The 15876-nt window shown below is 37.7% G+C and overlaps 2 protein-coding genes across 2 annotated transcripts; both read right to left on the reverse strand.

Moving 5' to 3' along the window:
* Nucleotides 1-2105: 2105 nt before the first annotated feature.
* LOC137624443 (hemocyanin B chain-like) lies at nucleotides 2106-5036 on the reverse strand. The gene is made up of 3 exons (XM_068355209.1): nucleotides 4888-5036; nucleotides 2840-4363; nucleotides 2106-2671 (listed from the first exon to the last, which is right to left on the reverse strand). Exons 1-3 carry the CDS (start codon nucleotides 4931-4933, stop codon nucleotides 2250-2252), a joined length of 1992 nt encoding a protein of 663 aa, XP_068211310.1. The 5' UTR covers nucleotides 4934-5036; the 3' UTR covers nucleotides 2106-2249.
* Nucleotides 5037-12083: 7047 nt separating this feature from the next.
* LOC137624444 (hemocyanin B chain-like) lies at nucleotides 12084-15088 on the reverse strand. The gene is made up of 3 exons (XM_068355210.1): nucleotides 14948-15088; nucleotides 12829-14352; nucleotides 12084-12650 (listed from the first exon to the last, which is right to left on the reverse strand). Exons 1-3 carry the CDS (start codon nucleotides 14991-14993, stop codon nucleotides 12229-12231), a joined length of 1992 nt encoding a protein of 663 aa, XP_068211311.1. The 5' UTR covers nucleotides 14994-15088; the 3' UTR covers nucleotides 12084-12228.
* Nucleotides 15089-15876: the final 788 nt, after the last annotated feature.

Consider the following 15876-nt stretch of genomic DNA (forward strand, 5'->3'; position numbering starts at 1 on the left):
CAATTCTTTAGCTCACAAGGATAGCGAGGTTGCAGACATTACGATAAACTATCGAGTTCTCTGTCTTTATTGATATACAGCGAATAAATAAGCAATTCTTTATTTCAGCCTTGTTAAATGTAATATGATGTTTGCTGGTGATTGAGCTGGACTCAATCTCCCGGCCAACAGAACGACAGACGCAGACGTTTCCAATCGGGCATCAAAGGGCAAACAGAAACGTGACAGGTATAGTATCTGTTTAGCATAACAATTGCCTTCACGACTTTCAGCCTTCACAAATGAAATAAAGTGCCATCTTAAACGTTTATACAAACTGTACAGACTCAAATAAATTAGCAAAAAACTCCTAAAATCGAGCACATATTGAAAAAAAACTAACTTAAAAGGGGTAGAGGGAGAGAGAGGGAGTGGTCATGCCCTGGTGAGAGAGGATACCACGAGAATAAAAATATATTAGGTAAGAGTAATCAGAACTATATATATATATATATATATATATATATATATATATATATATAAATATATATATATATATATATATATATATATATATATATATATATACATATTCGAACAATACTTCATGGGTGGATTTATTATGGAACCTAGTTTTTTCTTCTTTTCTTCCTGTATTCAAAATTTTCATTGACCAACAGCCTGTCATGTCAAGCCATTGTAAATCTTGTGAACAATAAAAGTCTCGAGCAAAGTTTATAGTAGCCGAACTAACTGCAATATTGTTGACATTTAGAAATAAAAAAAATTCGTGTGAAGTTCTTCTAAAGGTTTACACCCCACTTCTACCTGCTTCCATTTCCACGAAGAAAAGTCCCTTCTTATGAATTTCATCAGATAATTTATATTACAGTTCCATTACTAAAGTCAACTGGACACGAGATAAAGTTATGAAGAATACCTGTGACAATTTCTACAAGTGTCAAGATGAATCTTGTTGAAAAGCTCGTGTTAACTCTAACGTTTTGGGCCATCAGCCATCATTGGATGGCAATCCCTAGCTAGCAATTTGGAAGTATCAATCCATCTGGATGTAGAAGATACCTCAATTGATATCATCATTAATTTCTAAATTTATTGGTATGTAGCAAGTACACTCAAGTAGAGATCTCTAACTATTGACTCAATGATGGATCGTAAAATGTTTCTCTTTCTAGAAGATGTTCTAAGTGATCTTGAGATGTTTTATAAACCCAGAAAAACAAGGAAAGAATAAAAATTATAAATAAGAATAAGATATATACGCATTATTGAAGCAAAAACTGAAGACAATAGTCGTTGACAGAACTTTATCTTCTTTCCCATCGTTATCCCTAGATTAAGGAGTCGATCACCTGATGACAGTAGCATCAGACATGTTTTTCATAAAAGATAAAGAGTCTGTTCATATTATATATCTCTACATTCAATTGCTGTTATTAATAAAAGAGAAAGGGATTTAAGTCAACAAGGTCTAAATGAAATTTCAAGTTAACGAGGCTTTATCCAATATTATCTCATTTAAAGGATGGATAGTGGGGAGAGAGTGAGGAGGGGTTGTGAGGAGTCTGTTAAAGAGGGTGGGGGAGATTGAGAGGAAGGCAAAGCATTATATGGCGAGATAAGGTGAAGGATGATATGGAGAAAAGATGTTTGGTGGAAGTGGATGCCTTTGATAGAAGGTATTGGAGAGGCCAACAAACCCATTAATATAAGGATAACGGTGGGAAAGAAGATGATTCAAAGCTATATAAATGTGAACATTTAATAAGAATACTGGTGGTTTACTTTTCCTCTGTTATGTATTAGATGTTACCCACTACAGGCTTTTAAAATCCATGAACTTAATTGATTACTTAAGTCAAAAGGGGATTGTTGGATATTAAGATAAAGTAAAAAATTTGGATATCAAGAGTAGAGTGGTTCCGAATGGAGACGCACCTCTTCACGACACTATTCACAGAAGATAGCCCACTTTGCCTAATAGACTGAGCCCAAGGATCTCCTATCTATTATTATATAACAATTTAGTCAATAATACCATCTACAATAATGTACAACATTTGATCTCTTATTTCAATTTTCATAAAGGTTATGATATTGCACTCTGATTTTTTTTATATTTATTAAATTTGATATCAATTCACAATGAAATTAAAGTAGGCTTTAATTTTGAATTTTGACATAATATCAATTGTCATATTTTCAAAAAATTATCCCTGATGACAGTAAATTGAAACGTCTGACATCACTTAATGATGGTGACCGTCGTGGAAAACTTTAACATGAGCGAATTTGATGTTTGTGGTCTCGTCAAAGACACGTCTGTCTGGGATGCTGCGGTCCAATGGGAAGCCCATGGGACGCTTGTCGGGATACATTTCCCCGTGAACACCGCAGAGGGCGTGGGTACCGCCATGCTCGGAGTCATCGTCAGAATGTGTCAAATCGTGTTTGCCATCAGTGACAGCCAACCAGACGGAAAATTCCATACCGTCCTTCATTCCCTGGGGCAACAGCATCCTATTAGGGATACCACAGGACCTTTCGAATTCGTGCATATCAAAGCTACCACTATCAGCAGCATCGATGAGTGACTGGAAGCTTGGTACATCAGGAACTGTCACTGAAGATTCGCTTGACTTCCTTACAATGTGATTACCTCCAGGAGCCACTGTCACACAAAAAAAATTTGCATTAATAACTAGAATTTATAGAAAAATATATTTGCAGTATATACAGTTTTGTTAGAAAAAAACATATTATAATCATAATATTATTGAACATTTTCTATTTATGAATATGATGTATATTTCTAAAATGACTTGAAGGCAATACTCACATTTCTTCCAGAACTTGTCCATTTCAATGCAGTGCCAATGACCATTGGTGTAATCAAACTTTTCACCATTGCTGTCATAATCTGGGCATAAGAAGACACGGAAAGTACCAAGGACTTCAGCTCCATTATTATTGTTGACATCAGCAACAAAGGAGAAGTCATTGTGGTTGAGGCGGTCAACATGGGCTTTGAGGTCAATTTCTGCAATACCCTCTGCACTGTCTACTGCATTACGCAGATCAAACTCATAATGCTCAAAGTAAGTCTTGAGCTCTCCCTCAACACCCACACTCTCAATCTCAACACCAGGGAAATCCAGGTCCTCATGAGTGTAGGGAGGAAGGGAATCTTTGTGTTCCTTAAAGATGTTATCCATGTATTTATGAAGTCTGAAGAATGTGGGATCACGGGTGGCGGTTTCAAAGTGTTCCATTACACCTGGAGGCATGTTGTATTTTCCATGAGGGTCTCCTTGACGCCCAAGCATCATGTGAGCCATGTTATGGAGAGCACCATAATACTGAACATTGGGACTGTACATAGATGATTCAATAATGTCTCCAAGTTTATCAATGCCGCTGTCATTCATGATGTCAATGACTTTACCATCCTTATCAGTGATATATCCATGAGCAATAGCATCATGAATACGGCTATCCATGATGATCATGTCACGAACTCGAGCTACTCCATCAACGTCTTCAAAGTGGATGTGATCAGGACGAGCAGGGAATTCACCTCCATATTTATAGATAGTGTGTGGAGCAAAGCCTTCTTCTACTGGCTTATCCCATTGAAGTTCATCTACCATATCCAAATGGTTGGAGAGACGTTCATTGTCAAAGCGAACAGTCAACTGATGATGTACCCAAAAGAAGAGTTCTCCCTTGCGGTCTAAATGATGTCCATATTTGTCTTCCCACCAGAAGGGGAAATCCATATGCCATGTAACGTGATGCACATTCATACCGATATCCTCTCCAAAATAGGCCACACGCTGTTCCTTGTTCTTCTTAGTGCCAGTGAATTCCATGTGGAAATTGCCTGGTTGATTTGTCATTTTTGCCGTGTAAGCCTTCTGGATAACTTCACTGTTTGTGAACATGTGAGGAGTAACCTCATACAGAGGAGGGAGGACGATGCCATGTCCAAGATCAGAGTGAATAACAGCAGTGTAAACGGCATACACAAACTCTCCTTCATTCATGTGTTCTCGCCAGTAAGCAGCATTGTGAACAGCACAGTCCCAGTCCTTGCACTGCATAAACACATCAAACAGCATAAGAGCTTCTTCCCTCTGACGTTCGTTGAAGAGAGAGAACCAGTGGTGCTGCTCTAGCAGTCTGTGGTCCTTGAATTCTTTGGCTAGCCGATGGACAGCTTCACCTCCATCCTTGTAAATTGAGGTGTCTGCCTCAGGATCAAACGATGATGCATATCCTTTTAGGTCGTCAAAATGGAGGTGATCATAGATCTTCCACAGCAAGTGGTTCACATCCTGTTGCCTTTTTGCCAAAGGGACATCTGAGGAAATAATACAAGGAAATTTCTCATTCATTTCAAATTGAGACTTATTTGCAACTTCTCTCTTCTGAGAGGACTCACATAATGGAGTTTGACAAATCTAAACAATATATCTTGATTAGTATAATCAGAATTTTCTTTCTCATATATTTCTCCCTGTCCTTTACAGATAAATAAAAAAACAAAAAACAAAAGATATGCCCGAGAAAAAGGTCCGACACAGAAAAACTTCATGTTTTATTGATAAATTCTCAGTTCCGATTATATCCTCTGCATGTTGAAAATGAAAACCTACAAGATGGTGCTTAATTTTTTGTTTATAATTTCTCAAACTGTAAGGAAAGTATAACAGTGTTGAACAAAGAATATTATTCAAAATTGTCGTTTATCATGACACTAATCATAGTATATTGAATCTATTCAAATACAAGGCCTTACTTATGAAGACATTTTGACATAGTTGATGTCAGGTATTGTATATAATGAAGGAATATTTGTCTCTGAAACTAGTAAGGAGTACTCACCAGCGGCGGCCAGAGCCACAATAGCGCACAAGACTAACACCTTCATTGTGATGTGCCGAAAACAGTGACTCTGTCCAGCCTATATACCTCACCTGCTGCTTGCCGGCTAAGGCAAAGGTCGATGCAACAGGTGATAGAAGACATTGCTGGCGATGCAAGAGTCAAGTGCAACTCAGGTTGTTGCTAACCTGGTAATCAAGATAGACAACTTCTCTTGTGGTTTAATTAGATCAAACTCTGGATCTTTTGAGGCCTTTTTTTCCATATCTCTCTTTGAAGAAAAATTCAACCCAAGAAAATTGAATGTGATAGCAACTGGCATCGGCGAATTTACTTTGATCTTTCCCTTTGCGAGGAATGAAAATATTCAAAATTATTTAAACTGGGCTTCTGGTACATGGAAGCAAATGTTATACAATGCCCCGTCCGTTTCACCATAAAAAACAATTAATTCATCTTCTTTCGACCGTGAGAGAGAGAGAGAGAGAGAGAGAGAGAGAGAGTTTCTTCCTTTATGAAAGATATAGTTTCACATAACAAAAGTATAGAACCATATAACATTATATGGGACTAAACGGGAGCTGTATGAAAATCAAATGATTGTAATATTTCGGTTGATAATGAAGAGACAAGCCACTAAAATAATCGAAAGAAAACTATTGGGATGAAAGACCTTCCCCCCACCTCTCTCTCTCTCTCTCTCTCTCTCTCTCTCTCTCTCTCTCTCTCTCTCTCTCTGCACACACACACACACACATATATATATATATATGTGTGTGTGTGTGTGTATATGTATATATATACTACTGTATATATACACACATAATATATATATATATATATATAAATTAAAAAAATTTAAACAATAGACCTGAGAAATTACCGCTCAGTAATTTTACTCTAAGTAATATTTAAAAGTTTAAAAAGATCATATTACGCGGAATAGAAACACAGCTAGACTAATCAACCAAGGGAGCAGTCAGGAATTAGAAGTGGGCATTCAACAACTCGCCATATCCATGCGATTAAATAGCTTGTGACAAGCCGAGAGAAGGTTGTGACTCAAAGGCAGGATGAAAGCAAGTGAGTAACTTTATTACAGACACACTCTTTTATATATATAGACTCCAGGCAAAAAACCCATAAAAAACATAACAGGCAATTTCATGTTCAAACCGACACTGCACTGGTTAACAGTTAATGGTGAGAAAAACAGACATGTTATTTCAGGTTCTTATTAGTGCGAGGGGAGAGCGAAGATACAAGCATAATATATACACAAAATGAAATGTTGTTACTATGTACGATCGTGTGACACACGGTTGGAACATGGCCCCCCCCCTAAAAATGACATACTGTACATGTTAAATAGGGCGCCCTGATCTGGAGTGGTAGTAGCAAAACTGCGGCCGATGAGCGGCAGTGAGTGGCTGTAGAAGTCGTTGGTTGGGGCACGAGCGAGTGGTGGATGATGGGTGGTTTTGTTGCCGCTCCGGCTCGTCACGGGGTAGGCGTATGTGTCCTACGGCATTCACAGGTGTGTGTGTCCTACGGCAATCACGTCAGCTTCGGTTGAAGTTGAATAGGTGTCCTCTTCGTCAGGAGTGGAGGCGTTGATGGATGTCTTGAAGGTCGTGAAGTGGCTGTCCATAAGGGCGTCGGCTTTGGTCATCAAGTCCTTTATGGGTAATCTGTCGACATCGGGTATGGCAGCGCGTACAGGTTTGGGTAAACGGCTTACCCGAAGGGCACGAAGTAGGTTAACCTCACGAGGAGAGCCGTCTGCGGCAGGTTGCAGGCGAGTGATACTGGTCATTTCCCCGAGGGTGAGCGAAGCCCTTTGGTCCCCCAACGGTTGTTGAGAGAGCTGAAAAAGCTTTGCTATACAGGCGGCTCGCGACGGCGAGTACTGCTGCAGAAGGTATGCTTTGAGGGCGTCATAGTAACGCTGAGAGGGGGGGGGGGGAGGAAGGAGGAGCAAGTCGCTCCAGGCTCACCAATGTGACAAGCTGAGAGAAGGTTGTGACTCAAAGGCAGGATGAAAGCAACTGAGTAACTTTATTACAGAACACTCGTTTTTACATACAAACACTCCAGGGAAAAAGGGCATACAAAAGATAACAGGCAATTTCCTGTTCAAACCGACACCGCACCGGTTAACAGTTAACGGTGAGAAAAACAGACATGTTATTTCAGGTTCTTATTAGTGCGAGAGGAGAGCGAAGATACAAGCATAATATATACACAAAATGAAATGTAGTTTCTATGTACGATCGTGTGACACACGGTTGGTACAAGCTATTATAAAAATCAACAGAGTATGATTAATTATCAAAAGCATTAACATTATCAAAACTATTAGAATTATCATACACTATGTAGGGTATTTATAAACGATGTGGAAGCTTTTGATTTTGTCTAAACTTTAGCAGTAATGAAAGCCATTTAAAGACAAGGAATAGATGAATCCTAAGTTATAAAACTTGAATATATCTATATGGGAAAGTACAGCAATCCTAAAACTACACAAAGATATTAAGAAAATTCCAATTGAGTAAGGGGTTAGAAAGGGAAACTCCATCTTAACTAAATTAATCACAGCATGCCTAGAAGTAGATCTTAAAAATTTACATTAGGAAAACATTGGAATTAACATTATTTGGGAATACCTTAACAACTTAAGATTAACATCTGACATAGTTCTATTTTGTGAATCACGGGAGGAATTGTAAATGATAGAAGATTTGAATAGAGAAAGCAAAAATGTAGTACTGAAAATGAATATGAGTAAAATTGAGATTATGTGTAATGAAAAAGAAGAGAGACAACAAATAAGGGTTTTGGAAAAAACTCAAGAGATTGTTAAAGAATATACATACTTAGGATGGACAGTAGCTGTTTCCCAAGGACAAGAACACGAAATAAAAAGGATAAGCATGGAATGGGGATTGTTTAGTAAACAAACTGAGATTATGAGACATAAAATGCCACTCTCTCTATAAAGAAAATTATTTAATCAGGTGGTCCTACCATTATTAACTTATCCACCAGAAACTTGGAGCCTTCCCAAATCCTTAGAATATAAGATTGTTACAACTCAAAGAGCAATTTAAAGAATAATAATGGGATTAACACTAAGAGACATAAAGAGGAACATTGATAAGAGAGTAAACTAAAGTAAAGGATATTCTAACTAGTAAGAATAAGAAATGGACGGAAGCAAGACAAATAATGAAAATGACATATAATAAAGAGTGAAAAAGAATAACAGAATGGGTCCCAAGAGATTGCAAACGAAGCAGGGGAAAGATAAAAAGACAATGAATTGACGAGCTACGAAGATTTTTGGGTATAGACAAGCATAGAAAGACCATAAACAAACGGGAGTGGAAGGACATGTTTGAGGCCTTTGTCCTAAGTGAACTAGAAACAAATAATGATAATGATGATATATATATATATATATATATATATATATATATATATATATATATATACTCCCCTATATAATAAATAGCAAATGTCTGGCTGCATGTAAATATATATTCCTTTCCTGTCATGCTGAGTTACAGGGGGAGAAGGAGCAGTCATATCTAAGTGAGATGGGGTACCCCGTGAGGTACACTTGGAAACCATAGTCTCCCACAAATTTCTGAAACAGTAGGTTGTACCTAGGAAAGGGGAAAGGGTGGGAAGGGTTGAATCTGTGTGTGTGCGCATCTAATTATTTAGATGTAATTTTTTACAGATCACGTACGTTAGCAGATATATAATACTCTACATGTAGGAACCCACAATAAAAAAATTGTTTTGTGATTTGGGATATCTGCTGAGTTTCGTATAAACGGAAATATTACATTTGCACTTACGAGTTCAGGTCATAGAGTTCACTGGGTCCACGAACCCGTTCAGCAACGAGGTGTGAATAGCAGAAAACACCACTGTAACATTATTAACAGTTAGCAGAGGCTGGGCAGCACGTTAAAAGGTGGTGGTAACTAGGGTTAAGGAGGAGGCTTCCTATGAAGTGGTTGTAGCTATGGCGTCGATGAGACACCGCAAAGCTCTGCATGTAATATTTACAGTGGAAGAGTGCGCGCTGGTCGTGCAACCTTACACTACGTGGACCAAACTATGTCTTGTCCCGTGAAGCACAGTCTCATAAATGGAAACTGTCTCTTGGAGACTATCTCTTTCATCAATTGTCTAGTAATTCTTCCTCTTGGACACTTTATCTTCAATCAATTTGCCTTGTAAATCTTCCTCTTGGAGTCTTTCTCTTCAATCAATTTGCCTTGTCATTCTTCCTCTTGGAGTCTTTCTCTTCAATCAATTTTTCTTCTAATTCTTTCTCTTGGAGTCTTTCTCTTCAACCAATTAGTCTTGTAATTCTTCCTCTTAGAGTCTTTATCTTCCATCAATTTGCCTTTTCATTCTTTCCCTTTGAGTATTTTTCTTCCATTAATTTGCCTTGTAATTCTTCCTATTGGAGTCTTTCTCTTCAATCAATTTGCCTTGTCATTCTTCCTCTTTGAGTCTTTCTCTTCCATCGATCTGCCTTGCAATTCTTCCTCTTTGAGTCTTTCTCTTCAATCATTTTTTCTTGTAATTCTTCCTCTTCGAGTCTTTCTCTTCCATCAATTTGACTTGTCATTCTTCCTCTCTGAGTCTTTCTCTTCTAACAATATGTCTTGCAATTCTTCCTCTTGTATTCTTTCTCTTCAATGAATTTGTCTTGTAATTCTTCCTCTTGGAGTCTTTCTCTTTCATCAATTTGCCTTGTCATTCTTTCTCTTGGAGTCTTTTTCTTCCATCAATTTGCCTTGTAATTCTTTCTCTTGAAGTCTTTTTCTTTCATCAATTTGCCTTGTCATTCTTCCTCTTAGAGTCTTTCTCTTCCATCAATTTGCCTTGTTTTTCTTCCTCTTGGAGTCTTTCTCTTAAATCAATTTGTCTGGTCATTCTTTCTCTTGGAGTCTATTTCTTCCATCAATTTTCCTTGTCATTCTTACTCTTGGAGTCTTTTTCTTCAATCAATTTGCCTTGTAATTCTTCCTATTGGAGAATTTCTCTTCAATCAATATGCCTTGCAATTCTTCCTCTTGGAGTCTTTTCTTTAATCAATTTGCCTTGTAATTCTTCCTCTTAGAGTCTTTGTCTTCCATCAATTTGCCTTGTAATTCTTTCTCTTGGAGTCTTTTTCTTCCATCAATTTGCCTTGTAATTCTTTCTCTTGGAATCTTTCTCTTCCATCAATTTGCCTTGTCATTCTTCCTCTTGGAGTCTTTTTCTTCCATCAATTTACCTTGCAATTCTTCCTCTTTCAGTGTTTCTCTTCAATCATTTTTTCTTGTAATTCTTCCTCTTGGAGGCTTTCTCTTCCATCAATTTGACTTGTCATTATTCCTCTCTGAGACTTTCTCTTTTATCAATATGTCTTGCAATTCTTCCTCTTGTATTCTTTTCTTCAATCAATTTGTCTTGTAATTCTTCCTCTTGGAGTCTTTCTCTTCCATCAATTTGCCTTGTCATTCCTTCTCTTGGAGTCTTTTTCTTCCATCAATTTGCCTTGTAATTCTTTCTCTTGAAGTCTTTTTCTTTCATCAATTTGCCTTGTCATTCCTTCTCTTGAAGTCTTTGTCTTCCATCAATTTTCCTTGTTATTCTTTCTCTTGGAGTCTTTTTCTTCCATCAATTTGCCTTGTAATTCTTTCTCTTTGAGTCTTTCTCTTCCATCAATCTGCCTTGTAATTCTTCCTCTTTGAGTCTTTCTCTGCAATCAATTTGTCTCTTGTAATTCTTCCTCTTGGAGTATTTCTATTCAACCAATTTGTCTTATGATTCTTCCTCTTGGAATCTTTCTCTTCCATCAATTTGCCTTGTAATTCTTCCTCTTTGAGTCTTTTTCTTCCATCAATTTACCTTGCAATTCTTCCTCTTTCAGTGTTTCTCTTCAATCAATTTTCCTCGTAATTCTTCCTTTTGCAGGCTTTCTCTTCAATCAATTTGCCTTGTAATTTTTCCTCTTGGAGTCCTTCTCTTCCGTTAATGTGCCTTGTCATTCTTTCTCTTGGAATATTTCTCTTCCATCAATTTGCCTTGTCATTCATTCTCTTGGAATCCTATTCTTCCATCAATTTCTCTTATAATTATTCCTCTTGGAGGCTTTCTCTGCAATCAATTTGCCTTGTAATTCTTCCTCTTGGAGGCTTTCTCTTCCATGAATTTGCCTTGTAATTGTTCCTCTTGGATAATTTCTATTCAATCAATTTGCCTTGTCATTCTTCCTCTTGGAGTCTTTCTCTTCCATCAATTTGCCTTGTTTTTCTTTCTCTTGGAGTCTTTCTCTTCCATCAATTTGCCTTGTCATTCTTCCTCTTGGAGTCTTTCTCTTCCATCAATTTGCCTTGTCATTCTTTCTCTTGGAGTTTTTCTCTTTCATCAATTTGCTTTGTCAATCTTTCTCTTAGAGTCTTTTTCTTCATTCAATTTACCTTGCAATTGTTCCTCTTGGAGACTCTCTCTTCAATCTATTTGCCTTGTAATTCTTCCTATTGGGAGTCTTTCTCTTCCACCAATTTGTCTTGTCATTCTTTCTCTTGGAGTCTTTCTCTTCTATCAATTTGCGTTGTCATATTTTCTCTTGGAGTCTTTTTCTTCCGTCAATATGACTTGTAATTCTTCCTCTTGGAGGCTTTCTCTTCAATTAATTTGCCTTGTAATTCTTCCTCTTGGAGTCTTCCTCTTCTATCAATTTGCCTTGTCCAACTTTATCTCGTTTAGTTACCCCCATTATAAGCTATATGATTGTGCACATTTAATAGGAATACTAGCGGCTCACTTTTCCTTCTCTTAGATATTAGATATTTCTCACAACAGCTTTTTAAAATCCATGCTTTTAATTGACTTCTTGAGTCAAAAGCAGAAGGCTGGCTATTTAGATGAAGTAAGAATTTTCCAATTAGGAATAGAGTGGCTCCGAGTGAAGACACACTTCTTCCACGACATCAAGCACAGAAGACGGCCCTCTTCGCTTGATATACTGAGGTTGAGGACCTCCTATCTTTTATTATATAATAATTTAGTCAATAATATCAACTGTGATACATCAATTGTTCTCTTATTCTAACTTTCATGAATTATTTTCATATGAAACTATGGGTTTCATTCATGCTATACGGGTTATGAAAATTGAATTAAGATTTTTATCATTTATTAAGTTGAATATCAATTTACAATTGAATTAAAGCAGGCTTTAATTTTGAAATTTGACATAATACCAACTGTCATATATTCAAAAGACTATCACTGATGATAGTTAATTGAAATGTCTGACATCAGTTAATGATGGTGACCGTCGTGGAAAACTTTAACATGAGCGAATTTGATGTTTGTGGTCTCGTCAAAGACACGTCTGTCTGGGATGCTGCGGTCCAGTGGGAAGCCCATGGGGCGCTTGTCGGGATACACTTCTCCGTGAACACCGCAGAGGGCGTGGGTACCGCCATGCTCGGAGTCATCATCAGCATGTGTCAAATCGTGTTTGCCATCAGTAACAGCCAACCAGAGGGAGAATTCCATACCGTCCTTCGTTCCCTGGGGCAACAGCATCCTGTTAGGGATACCACAGGACCTTTCGAATTCGTGCATATCAAAGCTACCACTATCAGCAGCATCGATGAGTGACTGGAAGCTTGGTACATCAGGAACTGTCACTGAAGATTCGCTTGACTTCCTTACAATGTGATTAACTCCAGGAGCCACTGTCACACACAAAAAAAATTTGCATTAATAGCTAAAAAAAAATACATTTATAGAAAAAAATACATTTGCAGCATATACAGTTTTGTTAGAATAAACCTATTATAATCATAATATTATTGAATATTTTCTATTCCTGATCATCCTTTATTTCTAAAATGACTTGAAGGCAATACTCACATTTTTTCCAGAACTTGTCCATTTCAATACAGTGCCAATGGCCAGTGGTGTAATCAAACTTTTCACCATTGCTGTCATAATCTGGGCACAGGTAGACACGGAAAGTACCAAGGACTTCAGCTCCATTATTATTTTTGACATCAGCAACAAAGGAGAAGTCATTGTGGTTGAGGCGGTCAACATGAGCTTTGAGGTCAATTTCGGCAATACCCTCTGCACTGTCTACAGCATTACGCAGATCAAACTCAAAGTGCTCAAAGTAGGTCTTGAGCTCTCCTTCAACACCCACACTCTCAATGTCAACACCAGGGAAATCCAGGTCATCATGAGTGTAGGGAGGAAGGGAATCTTTGTGTTCCTTAAAGATGTTGTCCATGTATTTATGAAGTCTGAAGAATGTGGGATCACGGGTGGCGGTTTCAAAGTGTTCCATTACGCCTGGAGGCATGTTGTATTTTCCATGAGGGTCTCCTTGACGCCCAAGCATCATGTGAGCCATGTTATGGAGAGCACCATAATACTGTACATTGGGACTGTACATAGATGATTCAATAATGTCTCCAAGTTTATCAATGCCGCTGTCATTCATGATGTCAATGACTTTACCATCCTTATCAGTGATATATCCATGAGCAATAGCATCATGAATACGAGTCTCCGTGATGATCATGTCACGAACTCGAGCTACTCCATCAACGTCTTCAAAGTGGATGTGATCAGGACGAGCAGGGAATTCACCTCCATATTTATAGATAGTATGTGGAGCAAAGCCTTCTTCTACTGGCTTATCCCATTGAAGTTCATCTACCATATCCAAATGGTTGGAGAGACGTTCATTGTCAAAGCGAACAGTCAACTGATGATGTACCCAGAAGAAGAGTTCTCCCTTGCGGTCTAAATGATGTCCATATTTGTCTTCCCACCAGAAGGGGAAATCCATATGCCATGTAACGTGATGCACATTCATACCGATATCCTCTCCAAAATAGGCCACACGCTGTTCCTTGTTCTTCTTAGTGCCAGTGAATTCCATGTGGAAATTGCCTGGTTGATTTGTCATTTTTGCAGTGTAAGCCTTCTGGATAACTTCACTGTTTGTGAACATGTGAGGAGTAACCTCATACAGAGGAGGGAGGACGATACCATGTCCAAGATCAGAGTGAATAACAGCAGTGTAAACGGCATACACAAACTCTCCTTCATTCATGTGTTCTCGCCAGTAAGCAGCATTGTGAACAGCACAGTCCCAGTCCTTGCACTGCATAAACACATCAAACAGCATAAGAGCTTCTTCCCTCTGACGTTCGTTGAAGAGAGAGAACCAGTGGTGCTGCTCTAGCAGTCTGTGGTCCTTGAATTCCTTAGCAAGGCGATGGGCGGCTTCACCTCCATCCTTGTAAATTGAGGTGTCTGCCTCAGGATCAAACGATGATGCATATCCTTTTAGGTCGTCAAAATGGAGGTGATCATAGATCTTCCACAGCAAGTGGTTCACATCCTGTTGCCTTTTTGCCAAGGGGACATCTGAGGAAATAATACAAGGAAACTTCTAATTCATTTCAAAATATGACTTGTTTGCACTATAAAATTCTCTGATAGCTTCTCTCTTCTGAGAGGACTCACATAATGGAGTTTGACAAAATCTAAACAATATATCTTGATTAGTATAATAAGAATTTTCTTTCTCATACCTTTCTCCCTATCCTTTACAGATCTTCAATTTAAAGAGAGCATATATAGTTACAGCAAAGAAGGAAGAATGTATGAATAAATATATAAAAAAAAACCACAAGATATGCCCGAGAAAAAGGTCCGACACAGAAAACTTCATGTTTTATTGATAAATTCCCAGTTCCGGTTATATCCTCTGCATGTTGAAAATGAAAACCTACAAGATGGTGCTTAATTTTTTGTTTATAATTTCTCAAACTGTAAGGAAAGCATAACTGTTGAACAAAGAATATTATTCAAAATTGTCGTTTATCATGACACTAATCATAGCATATTTTATCTATTCAAATACAAGGCCTTACTTATGAAGACATTTTGACATAGTTGATGTCAAGTACTGTATAAAATGAAGGAATATTTGTCTCTGAAACTAGTAAGGAGTACTCACCAGCGGCGGCCAGAGCCACAATAGCGCACAAGACTAACACCTTCATTGTGATGTGCCGAAAACAGTGACTGTCCAGCCTATATACCTCACCTGCTGCTTGCCGGCTAAGGCAAAGGTCGATGCAACAGCTGATAGATAACATTGCTGGCGATGCAAGAGTCAAGTGCAACTCGGAATGTTGCTAACCTGGTAATCAAGATAGACAACTTCTCTTGTGGTTTAATTAGATCAAACACTGGATCTTTTGAGGTCTTTTTTTCCATATCTCTCTTTGATGAAATAATAACCGAAGAAAATTGAATCTGATAGCAATTGGCATCGGCGAATTTTACTTTGATCTTGCCCTTGGCGAGGAATGAAAATATTCAAAAGAATTTGAACTGAGCTTTTGGTACATTACATGCAAGCAAATGGGATACAATACCCCGTCCGTTTCACCGTAAAGAACAATTAATTTATCACCCCACTTCTTTCGGCAGAGAGAGAGAGAGAGAGAGAGAGAGAGAGAGAGAACTTAGAGTTTCTAACTTTATGAAAGATATAGTGTCACATAAGAGAAGTATAGAACCATATAATATTATACGGGAGTTGTATAAAACTCAGATGTTTGTAATTTTTGGTTAAAATAATCGAAAGAAAATATTCCGAAGAAAGACCCCTTTCTCTCTCTCTCTCTCTCTCTCTCTCTCTCTCTCTCTCTCTCTCTCTCTCTCTCTCTCTCTCTCTCTCTCTCCAGAAACATACATATACAGTATGTGTGTATATACCCTATATATGTTTATACACACAATATATATATATATATATATATATATATATATATATATATATATATATATATATATACATACATATATATATATATATATATAAATTCGAAAAAATGTAAACACAAGACCTGAGAACTTACCACTCAGTAAGTTTACTCT

Source organism: Palaemon carinicauda, chromosome 31, assembly GCF_036898095.1.
Source record: "Palaemon carinicauda isolate YSFRI2023 chromosome 31, ASM3689809v2, whole genome shotgun sequence".
In the NCBI taxonomy this organism is placed as follows: domain Eukaryota; kingdom Metazoa; phylum Arthropoda; class Malacostraca; order Decapoda; family Palaemonidae; genus Palaemon; species Palaemon carinicauda.

What these genes read in the sequence shown, in the direction of transcription:
- LOC137624443 (XM_068355209.1), bottom strand. Translation starts at nt 4,933, where the DNA reads ATGAAGGTGTTAGTCTTGTGCGCTATTGTGGCTCTGGCCGCCGCTG. An exon ending in TGTGGCTCTGGCCGCCGCTG is followed by an intron (nt 4,364 to 4,887) that starts GTGAGTACTCCT and finishes TTATTTCCTCAG; the next exon opens with ATGTCCCTTTGGCAAAAAGG. An exon ending in GGACAAGTTCTGGAAGAAAT is followed by an intron (nt 2,672 to 2,839) that starts GTGAGTATTGCC and finishes TTTGTGTGACAG; the next exon opens with TGGCTCCTGGAGGTAATCAC.
- LOC137624444 (XM_068355210.1), bottom strand. Translation starts at nt 14,993, where the DNA reads ATGAAGGTGTTAGTCTTGTGCGCTATTGTGGCTCTGGCCGCCGCTG. An exon ending in TGTGGCTCTGGCCGCCGCTG is followed by an intron (nt 14,353 to 14,947) that starts GTGAGTACTCCT and finishes TTATTTCCTCAG; the next exon opens with ATGTCCCCTTGGCAAAAAGG. An exon ending in GGACAAGTTCTGGAAAAAAT is followed by an intron (nt 12,651 to 12,828) that starts GTGAGTATTGCC and finishes TGTGTGTGACAG; the next exon opens with TGGCTCCTGGAGTTAATCAC.